Consider the following 11,319-nt stretch of genomic DNA (forward strand, 5'->3'; position numbering starts at 1 on the left):
AGAAAAAATATAAAAGGATAAAATAAACAATGCAGTACACTCGAACAACACTGACAGAGTCAGAACCCAACCTGACACCCTGTGGGTCAGGGTGCTGGCAGCAGTCCCATTGGAATTGTGGCTCAGCCCTCCTGCAGTGTCAGGGGTGGTTCTGCTGGAGCAGGGATCCTGTAGAAAGGTGCAGTCTCTTCCTCTGGAGATCCAGTGGGAGAGACAGCTGCTGTTCCTCTGGGAAATCCAGTGCAGAAGCCGTGCTGGTGTTCCAGAACCTCTGGATTATATCCAGGCAGCAATGTTTGAAATCTCAGATTATATCCAGGCAGGAATGTTTGAAATCTCAGATTATATCCAGGCAGGAATGCTTGGCTCCTCCCTCTGGGCTCACATCTCCCAATGGGATGCTGTAGTTCTTATCAGCCACGCAGTGACATTCAATGGCTGTTATCAGCAGATGTCTGCCCAGAAGGAGGAGTGATTGTGGTCGCTCAGAGAGACATAAGGCAAACTGCCCACTTAACAAAAGACAACTGCCACACAGATGGTAACAGAAAACATCTTGCCTTGCAATCTGGAACATGTGCCAGGCCCGGGTGTGCCCGCGGTGCCCGGAGAGCCCTGCACGTGTCACCCCGCTGGGCAAAACGCCCGTGACCTCTGCAGGGACACGGTGCCCTCCCCGGGAACGTGCTGCCCCGGGCTGGGCAGGCACCTGAGCCCCCTTTGAACCCTCCTTGTAAGAGCATGGAGAAGCCTGATTTATCCCAGTGCTCTGCAACGGCCTAAAAACTGTGAAAAATGCGTATTTTATGGTTGGCTTTTGGCAAATATTCAAATGAATATTATATGTGTTGTGTTAGAAAGTGATGCTGTATTAATTCTCTTAAGTGCTGTGGTAAATGTAGTTTTGGGTTATAAAAAATGTTAAAATAGAAACTATGCTATGTAGGATACTTTTTTTAAAGAAAGGACAAGCACTGAGATAGCAGCCACAGGACACCTGAATCTTTCACAGAAAGAGAATTTATTGCTCCATTATCAGGAGAAACGAACTTCTTCCTGCATCGAAGGCGCTGTTAGGATTCAGGGGAAGAAGTTGACACTGACCAGACAGAATCCTGTGTTTGAATGGAATTTATGCATCATGTATGAGATGTATGAATATGCAACAGGTTATTGTTTTTAAGGGTTAATCCTTTATTAACAGGTGTCCTTTTTTGGGCTCGTGCTGCCCAGAAAAAGGTACCCAGACGTCTCTAACTCTTTGGTTCTATTGTCTCATATTGTCCTAATCCAAATTGTCCAAATTATTATTACTCTAATTGTATTACTATTTTCATAACCATTTTATTCCTATTAAAGTTTTAAAATTTTTAAAAAACACCAAGTGACTGGGCGTTTTTCACAGAAACAAAACCAAGGAGAGAGATCAGAGAGCAGGGAAGCGGTTCCCAACATGGCAACGGCAGATGTAATTCTATTACCTTGATTTATTGATCGCACTTAGAGCAATTACTGGCTCTCACCCCGTCACCTGCCGGGGAGCAGGAGACAGTGAGAGAGGAGAGGAGAGGAGAGGAGACAAAGGCGGCTGTGTCGTCCGGGGCACGGGGAGGCTCCTGGGGAGGCTCCGGTGTTGTTTGTGCCGGTTTCCGCGGGGGCTGGGGGGTGTTGGACGGAAGAACGACCCGAGGAAGCTGAAAACAAGCGCTGAAAGGAGCCTGTGATGCTGCGGGGGTGCAGCCCCAACATTAAAACCCCTTTGGAGATGGAGGGGATGCAGGGCTGGGGAAAAGTGAGGGGGCTCCAGCACAGTGGGCAGCACTCCAGTCCTCTGACCCGCTCCAAAAACGCCGCAGCCCCGGGGCAGGAGCAAGGGCGAATCGCTCGATTGAGGTCAGAAAATCCCTTTAAGGGTTTTGTGCGATTATTTTCCCCCCTTGCTTGCTGCAGTTACAGGCAGAAAAAAACAAGAAAATGTTTGTGCTGTTCACTGCCTGAGCCCTCCAGACAGATATAAACAAAGCGGGAGTCAGATCTGCCTTTGGATGAGGTCAGAGCGAGGGAGACCAGCGGGCTGCGAGGCAACACAAGTAGGGCAGCCCGCTTGTGCATCGAAGCCTGGCCGAGCCCTCCCCCGCCTCCTTCCCCGGCCAGCCCTGGGCTCCTGCAGCGCTTCCCGGGAATGCAGAGGTGGAAAGAGCAGAAAATGTCCCCGCTGTGGGCGAGGGCGGCTGCCGGCCGCTTTGGCTCCAGCTCACGCAGACCGAGAGCGGGCACAGCCCCGTGGCTCCGGGAGGGGCTCCCGGTCACCCTCCCCTGCCTGTTCCCCCCATCCCCTCGCTCCCAACGCTTTGTGGCAGAGCTGGAAACGCTCAGGGCCAGTCCCACGGGGTTCGGAGCAGGGCGGAGGGCACAGCGTGGGGGGCTCCGGCCCTACGGGCCGTGTCCGCGGGGGCAGCCCGGGCGCGGGGTGGATGCCGCTGTGCGGGGATGCGGGGCGGGACAGGGATGCGGGGCGGGACGGGGATGCTCCGCTGTGCGGGGATGCTCCGCTGGGCGGGGATGCGGGGCGGGACAGGGATGCTCTGGCGGCCGCGGGGGGGTCGGGGGCGGAGGATGCGGGGCCGGGCGGGCGGCGGAGCAGCGCTCTCACCATGACATCAGCGCGGCGCGGCCCCGGGGGAGCGGGCGGGGGGTGGAAGCCGGCGCGGCGGCGGCGGCGGCGGCAGCGGAGCGAAGCGCGGCCCCGGGCATGCTCCCGGAGCCCAAGTATGATCGCTTCCGCGACGAGCCGCTGACCGCCCCCATGCCGTCGCCGGCCCCCGCGCCGTGCCCCGCCGCGGGCGAGGAGCCCGAGCACGGCACCACCTTCTGCGCGCTGCTGCCGCGGATGCCGCAGTGGAAGTTCCCCGGCTCCAGCGGCTTCCTCGGCCGCGGCCCCGCCGGCGCCTCCCGGGACGCCCCCGCCGCGGCGGAGTCGCCCTCGGGGCTGGCCGCCGTGCTGGGCGCCTGCGAGCCGCTCTGCGCCGCGCCCTGCGCGCTACCGGGCGGCGGGAGAGCGCGGGGAGCGGCGGGGCGGGCGCGGGGGGCGGCGGCGGCACCGGCACCGGCGGGGGCCCGGCCCGGCGGGGATGAGTGGAGCCGCAAGGGCAGCTTCATCCGCAAACCGGCGCAGGGCTGGCTGCACCCCGACGAGCGGGTGCTGGGGCCCGGCGTCTCCTACATTGTCCGGGTAAGTCCCGCCGAGGCCCGGTAATGAGGGAGGGCGCGGAGACCCCCGGGCCCAGGCGTGTGCGGGGCTCGGCGGGTCCGGCTCATCCAGCAGAGCCCTCGCTCGGATCCCCCCGACACGGCTGGCCCGGGGTAGCCACCCCCAGAACATCCCATCCGTGATGGGGCCGGGCCCCGGGGGCTTGCTGGGCCCTGGAGCCCACCTTGGGACTCCGGCTTTGCCAGCCCCTAGCAGGCATCACAAGCTGGAGCACACAGATGAGGCTGTGGGGTCTTAGCACGGGGTCTGGGCGTGTGATGGGGCATTTTGGGGGGGGCAGTGAAAGCTGCTGTGTGATGCCTGGAGCTGGTGTGGAAGCTGTCCCTGACACCCTCTCCTGTCCCTTTCCTGCCCTGCTGTGCTGCTTTCCCCCCGCAGTACATGGGGTGCATTGAGGTGCTGCGCTCCATGAGGTCCCTGGACTTCAACACCCGGACACAGGTCACCAGGTATGGCCCTGCAGTCCCACTCCCCTGCACCTCAGTGCCACCCAAGGCCCCAGTGGCCCTGGGTGCTCCTCAATGGCCCTGGGTGCTCCCTGGTAGCCCTGGGTGCTCCTCAATGGCCCTGGGTGCTCCCCCTTCCCAGAGCCCTGTGCAGAAAGGGGAACACAGGCCTGGGAGAGCTGTGCCCTGCACCAGGGACACAGAGGAAGGGCACTGCTGCAGATCAATGTGTGGAAAGAGGAGAAGGGAGGTGGCCCCGGCCGGGATTACGTACCGGGGCCGTGACGTGGGGCAGCGCTGCGGGGAGGCTGCAGTGCCTGGGGATGTGGGGCCACCAGACCCCACAGGGCAATGTGGGGTGGGAAGGCAGCTGGGAAGGGCTGGGATGTGGAGCAATGAGCAAGCCAGGCTCTGTCCATTGCAGGGAAGCCATCAACAGACTGTACGAGGCGGTGCCGGGTGTGAAGGGCATCTGGAAGAAGAAGGTGAGTTTCCACTTATCTTGTCCTTTCCTGGGACAAGCCAAGGCTGTGGGACAGGGAACCAGGGGGCCTGCTCAGTTTGTGGGCCTGGTCCTGGTGGTCTTCATTGCCCCCAGCATCCTCTCCCCTGTCAGGCCCCCAACAAAGCCCTGTTCTCCATCCTGGGCAAGAGCAACCTGCACTTCGCTGGCATGAGCATCGCTGTCAACATCTCCGTGGATGGGCTGAACCTCATGATCCCCACCACGCGCCAGGTGAGCGCTCCTGGGCACACATTCCTGCTGCCTGCCAGCCTGGGAGCCAGGGGACCCTTTGCTAATCCCCCCCTGGGCCGTGTTCTCCATGCAGATCATCGCCAACCACCACATGCAGTCCATCTCCTTCGCCTCCGGTGGGGACATGGTGAGTGACACACACAGAGCGGTGGGGACAGGGACTGCCAGCTGGGCTGAGCACAGGGTGGCCTTAACTGGGTCAGGACGTGGGGCTGGGGCTGAGAGGAGCAGGACACGAGTGCTGATGTCCCTCTCTGTCTGCAGGATACCACGGATTATGTCGCCTATGTGGCCAAGGACCCCATCAACCAGAGAGGTGACACCTCTGGGGGCTCTGTGGAGGGGTGGAGGCTGGAGGAGGAGATCTGGGACCCTGTTCACAGGGGTCTTAGGATGAGGGAAGAGATGAGGATCTGACTTTATGTTTCAGAGGGCTTGATTTATTATTTTATTATATATATTATATTATATTATATTATATTATATTATATTATATTATATTATATTATATTATATTATATTATATTATATTATATTATATTATATTATATTATATTATATTATATTATATTATATTATATTATATTATATTATATTATATTATATTATATTATATTAAAACTATACTAAAAGAATAGAAGAAAGGATTTCATCAGAAGGCTAGCTAAGAATAGAAAAGGAAAGAAGAAGAATCATAACAAAAGCTTGTGGCTCGGATTCTCTGTCCGAGCCAGCTGACTGTGATTGGCCATTAATTACAAACATCCAACACGGGCCAATCACAGATCCACCTGTTGCATTCCACAGCAGCAGATAATCATTGTTTACATTTTGTTCCTGAGGCCTCTCAGCTTCTCAGGAGGAAAAATCCTAAGGAAAGGATTTTCCATAAAAGATGTCTGTGACAGAGATCCCTCGTGGGCTCAGGGTGGAGCGATGGCAGCGTGGAGGAAACACTCAAGCTGTCTGTCCATCTGTCCGTCTGTCTGTCCGCAGCCTGCCACATCCTGGAGTGCTGCGAGGGGCTGGCGCAGAGCGTCATCAGCACGGTGGGCCAGGCCTTTGAGCTGCGCTTCAAGCAGTACCTGCACAGCCCCCCCAAGGTGGTGGTACCCCCGGAGAGGTAGGGGGGCGGGGGGCCCTGCTGCTGCACCCCTGCCTGGGGGTGGCTCTGGGACCCCTGTCCCTGCAGGGTCACCCTGCCGGGCAAGGCTGTCCCCAGCTCACCCATCCCTGCTGCAGGGCGCTGGCTGCCGAGGAGTCAGCCTGGGGCGGAGGATGAGGAGGGGGCGGCTGAGCACGATTACTACAACAGCATCCCAGGGAAGGAGCCGCCTCCAGGGGGCCTGGTGGACTCCCGGCTCTGCCACATCCGCACTCAGCCCTCCAGCTCTGTCCCCCCCAGCCAGGTGAGCCCCTCAGAGCCACTGCCGGCCTTGCTCTGGGGGTGCAGAGCCCCCCAATGCTCTTCTGCCTCTTTCCCTAGGGTGGGTCAGCAGCCAGACGAGACCCGAGCAGCCAGCTGGGGCCACCCTGGGAGCTGGAGAGCCAGGGTGGGTACTGAGCCCTGAGCTGGGGGGGTCCCTGTGGCTCCGGGCAGCCCTGGCCAGCAGTGATGGGGTGATGGCCGTCCTTGCAGGCCAGCCCTGCGATGGGTACCTGCAGGCTGACAGCCACGGCCTGGGGCCACGGGACTACGAGGAGCACATGTACGTGAACACACAGAGCCTGGACGCCTGGGAGCCCGAGCTGGCGGCTCATGGGGCAGCAGAGGAGAGCCCCAAAAAGGATCTCTTTGACATGAGTAAGGCACTGCCCCCTGGGGAAACGGTGCTGTGGAACTGTGCCAGCTGTGCCAGCAGCTTCTGGGTCACCCAAAACAGCCCCTGAGGTGCTGAGCCCACAGCAGCGCTCTGTGAGCTGGGCTCTGCCCACAGCACAGCCCAGCCCTGGGTGTAACAACAACCCTGGATCCCACAGGGCCCTTTGAGGACGCCCTAAAGCTCCACGAGTGCATTGCCGGGGGTGCCAGCAGTGCCCCCATTGAGGACCAGTGGCCGAGCCCCCCCACACGGAAAGCCCCCATCGCCCCCACGGAGGAGCAGCTGCGGAGGGAGCCCTGGTACCACGGGAGGATGAGCAGGAGGGACGCCGAGAGGCTCCTGCAGATGGACGGGGACTTCCTGGTGCGGGACAGCCTCACCAACCCGGGGCAGTACGTGCTGACCGGAATGCACAGCGGGCAGCCCAAGCACCTGCTGCTGGTGGATCCCGAGGGAGTGGTGAGGGCAGGGCAGGGGCTCAGGGCAGGGCATGGGGTGGGGGATCAGGGCAAAGTGTGGGGTGGGTGGTGGGGGATGCAGCTGTGGGCAGGCACGGGGGGTTGCAGGTGGGTGCTTGTTGCTATAGGACACGAAACAACACCAGCACACACACCACTGCTCTCAAGGTGAAGAAGAGGGAAGTTTATTTTCTGATTCCAACTGTGACGGCGTTCACAGGGGTCTTATGTTGAGGGAAGAGACGAGGATCTGACTCCATGTTTCAGAAGGCTTGATTTATTATTTTATGATATATATTACATTAAAACTACTAAAAGAATAGAAGAAAAGGTTTCATCAGAAGGCTAGCTAAGAATAGAATAGAAAGGAATGAATAACAAAGGTTTGTGGCTCGGACAGAGAGTCTGAGCCAGCTGGGCTGTGATTGGCCATTAATTCCAAACATCCACATGAGACCAATCACAGATGCACCTGTTGCATTCCACAGCAGCAGACAATCATTGTTTATATTTTGTCCCTGAGGCCTCTCAGCTTCTCAGGAGGAAAAAATCCTGAGGAAAGGATTTTTAATGAAAAGATGTCTGCGACATCCAACATTTACAGTTTTCAAAAAGTGACAGTGCATTGGAAGGTGACAGTGCCACCTCTCCAATGACACTGGACAAACCAATAGTCCATCAGATTTCTCCTCCTCCTTTATAAAAGAATGCAAAACAATGAGTTATTTACAGAAAGCGTGTGAGGAAGTTTGCCACAAGAATGTAAACATCAGAAGGCTTAGAAAATCTTAAAAATTCAGGGTGACAGACGCTGTATGAGAGGCAGCTCTGCTGAGCTGAGGACTGCTGTGCCCTGCTCCAGGTGAGGACCAAGGACGTGCTGTTTGAGAGCATCAGCCACCTCATCAGCCACCACCGGCAGAACGAGCAGCCCATCGTGGCAGCAGAGAGCGAGCTGCACCTCCGCCAGGTTGTACAGAGGAAGCAGTGATGCCAAGGGGGTACGTGAGCCCCTGACCTGCTCCCCTGTAGCTCTGGACTCACCCCAGGGCAAAACTGGGGTCCCTTTGTGCTCCCCCTCTCCAGTCGTGCCTGGTTTCTGCGGTCTGGGCTCAGGCTCCCCGTTTTCCTCCCCAGTGAGGCTGTGTGGTGCCTGGCCCTGCAGGTCCTCCCTGGCTGCTGCCTACCTCCAGCACCTGCACGGGGTGCCCTGCCCAGCTGGACACACAGATGTTTAATTCCACACCTACAGGTGAAAAACACTCTTGGGGTGGGAACTGCTCAGTGGCCTCGGCACGAGGGACAGAGCCTGAAGCCACCTCAGGCACGGCTGCCCCCACTTGCCCCAGCACTGCAATGGGGGCTGGTGGATAGTGCTGCAGCCCCTGGCTTGGCTCTGCCTGTGGGGCCAGACCGTCTCTTGGACACTGCTGTTGGATGTTCCTGTTGGGCACATCCCTTTCCAGCTGGATCCTCCCCAGGAGTGGCTGCCACAGGATGCTCCATGTGGCCCCAAGCCCCTGCAGGCAGGCCAGGGCCAGGATGGAGCTACTGCAGGGCAGGGCTGAGCTGCTGGCACTGCCTCCCGAGGTGTCCCATGGCCAGCTCGGGGTTTTGGCAGGTTTTTGTGGCATCACAGCCCCCTTTACCTGCCCTGTGTCTGGTGCTGGGCACGGCTTTGTGGTTTGGAATACATTTCTAATTAAACCTGGAAATGAGCAAGGAACGCAGGTGGTTCATGCTGGGACAGGTCTCCATCACCACCAGTTCCTGCCTGGTCTCACCTTGGCCAACCCATCCCGCCCAGTCACACTTATCCCTGTCCCCCATGGGTCACCCAGTGTCCCCCTGGCTTCAGAGTGGCCTTTGGCACCCAGGGCTGGCCCTGCACGGCCTCTCCTCCTCACACCTGGCAGCTCCCTGCCCTGCTGGCTCTCCCAACCTGCCTCCACCTGGAGCAGCCACCCCTGGGCCTCCTGGGGTGGCTCTGAGTGGCACAAGCCAAGCTGTGACCCACTGGTGACTGTGGCAGCCAGCAGAGCCAGAGCTGTGGGTGAACCTGGCTGTGGCTCCTGTGTCACAGACAACTGGGGGGTCCAGCACCAGTCCTGGCTCTGCTCTGCATCCCCAGCACCCACCTCGGGGAGCAGGGTCACCCCAGCACCCTCAGCCCCTCGCTGGGGATGGCCTCTGCCAGAGCTGGCCAGTGCCAGCCGAGCCAATGAATAAAAGGAGCCCCTAAATAAAGCCCAGTAATGAATGCGTAATTTTCCATTGATAGCGGGGACGTGGTGCTTCCATCTCAGCTGCTATTTTCTGTCGTGGAGTGATGTGTCTGCAAAGATAATTGCACTGTTCCCTCAATAGAGGCAGGGAAAGGCAATGAGGGCCCCCGACTTTCTTATTTCACAGCTGGAGAACCGAGCTCTGGTGTGGTTCACCTGCTGGCTGTGCCTCGCCCTGCAGCCCCAGGGATGGTGCTCTGGAGGGATGGAGGGCTGGTGGGGCAGCTGATTCAGGGGTTTAACCACTTTGGTTGAGGCTGATGTGTGGTGCCAGTGGGTGCAGGGGGCTCTGTGCCTCAACCCAGAGCTGGGTTGAAGGGCTGCTGCTTCTTCAGCCCCTGTGATGGGAAGGCTGAGGTGTTTTGGGAAGAAGAGCAGCTGCGGAGAATGTGGCCTCTTTGCTTTCCCAGAGCCTTGGAAATCTCTCTAACCAACCCATCCCCTGCACCTGCCTCAAATGTGCAGACCACAGACACGCCCCGTTCGGTTTTTTAGGGCACAAACCCTTTCCCATGGCAGCTCTCCCTCCTTCCCAGCTTCCAGCAGGTGGTAGCACACTGCTGGCTCCACCAGCGCTGTCCCCAGCCCCGCCGGTGCTCAGCTCCCCCAGCGCCCCGCTCCCCTCCGTGCCCCGCAGGCACCGGCCCCGAGCCGCGGGCAGAGCTGGCCCGGCCCCAGCGCTCTTTGTTATCTCAGGGGAACTCAACCATTTCTGCACCTTGTTTACCCGCAGTTTCGCAGGGCGGAGGAAAAGCAAACATCGGCCTTTTGTTCCCCAGCTTCCCCTTCCGTGAGCCTCGTCCTCCTCCTCCCCCGGGCTCCATCTGCCCTCTCCTCCCTGCGGAACCCGCAGGCAGAGCCCGGGGCGATGTCCTCATCACCATCCCCTCCCCACTGCTGGCCTTGAGACATCCCAGCCCTCCGGGATGCCGGACGCCTCTTTTTACCAGCTCAGAGTGCGAATGCGGAGGGAGCCGAGGCCGCAGCAGCCCCCGCGGAAGGCGCTCGCCACACCAGGCTGTTCCTCCCGGCCGTCATCGCCAGCCCTGCGCTGCTGAGGGATGGTGGAGCTTCCCGGCAGCCTGACGGCACCCCCAGGGCAGCAGCCAGGAGGGAACAGCCGCTGGAGCCTTTTGTGGCACTGTCCCTGTCGGTGCATCCCTGTCCCCAAGGCTGTAAATCCCCGGGGACCGGGGCTGGGCCCGATGGCTCGGTTGATTCTCCCGACCCCCGCAGCACCGGGGCTTGCTGTGACGCTCCGTGAACCCTCCCGACGTTTTGTCCCGGTGTCCCCAGCCAGCACCTCATCCCCGGGTTGTGTGACACGGGGGAGTGTGACATGTGTCACTGTCCTCGCCCCAGCTCCTCCAGAGGAATATTAAACCGCCCGATGAGGAAACTCCTCAGCCTCAAGACGCTGCTGGTTTCATTCAGTGCTTTGAGATCACGAGCTGGGAGTGGGGAGAGGCTGCACCCAGAGGGGAACGACCCCGCTGCGGGCTGGGGGCACCGGGAGGGGCGGACCGGGGTTGCTGCCCTCCCGATCCCACTCCTGGCCACATCCCAAACCCGACACTCCCGTGGGAACGCGGCCGGGTGCCCGGGGTCGGGTTCTTGCACCTCCCGAGCATCAGCACCCCGGGACATCACGGTCCGGGTCCCGGTGCCGCTCGGTCCGGGTCCCGGTCCCGGTGCCGCTCGGTGGGGGTCCCGGTCCTGGTTCCAGCCCTGGTTAGGGTCCCGGTCCTGCTCGGTCGGGATCCCGGTCCCGGTCCCGGTTCCAGCCCTGGTCGGGCAGAAATGAGGAGGCGCCGCACTCGGAGGATTACGGCGGCGGCGCGGACGGGGAGCGGAGCCGCCGCCGCCACCGCCGCCGTATAAAAGCGCGTCCGCGCCCGCCCCGCCCGGGCTGCGGTGGCGGCGGCGGCTCCGCTCCAGGTGCGGCGGCTCCCGGCAACGTCCCGCTCGCGGCGGCGCCGCTCGGTCGGTCCGTCCGTCGGTCCCGGCGTCGCGTCGCGTCTGCCCCGTCCCATCGCATCCCCGTCCCCCGGGTCCCCGATCCCCGCTCCTCGCGGCCGGTTCCTTCGCGCTCCTCCCCGGGCTGGCGGGTCCGCCGGTCCCTCCGGTCCTTGTCCCGTCCCTCCCGCCCGCCAGGTCCGGGTCTCTCGGTGCCGCCGGTCGCTCCCGGGGCTTCCGGCTTCGTCCTGCCTCCGCCGGTGCCCGGCCCCCGGTGATAGCGCTGCCCCTCGGGTCTCTTCCAGCCCCGCACCAGCAGCAAC

At 60.3% G+C, this 11,319-nt stretch overlaps 1 protein-coding gene across 1 annotated transcript; it reads left to right on the plus strand.

The window, feature by feature from the left end:
- Nucleotides 1–2,742: 2,742 nt before the first annotated feature.
- Nucleotides 2,743–8,989, plus strand: SHC2 (SHC adaptor protein 2). The gene is given in 14 exon segments (XM_030966564.1): nt 2,743–3,232; nt 3,650–3,720; nt 4,142–4,202; nt 4,334–4,453; nt 4,548–4,601; nt 4,739–4,790; nt 5,471–5,597; nt 5,717–5,747; nt 5,749–5,883; nt 5,961–6,027; nt 6,114–6,278; nt 6,455–6,756; nt 7,618–7,756; nt 7,893–8,989. Coding segments are annotated over 13 exon segments (1,794 nt in total). The 5' UTR covers nt 2,743–2,752; the 3' UTR covers nt 7,747–7,756; nt 7,893–8,989.
- The last annotated feature ends 2,330 nt before the right edge of the window (nt 8,990–11,319 follow it).

The sequence above is a fragment of the Camarhynchus parvulus genome, chromosome 28 (genome assembly GCF_901933205.1).
Source record: "Camarhynchus parvulus chromosome 28, STF_HiC, whole genome shotgun sequence".
Classification (NCBI taxonomy): domain Eukaryota; kingdom Metazoa; phylum Chordata; class Aves; order Passeriformes; family Thraupidae; genus Camarhynchus; species Camarhynchus parvulus.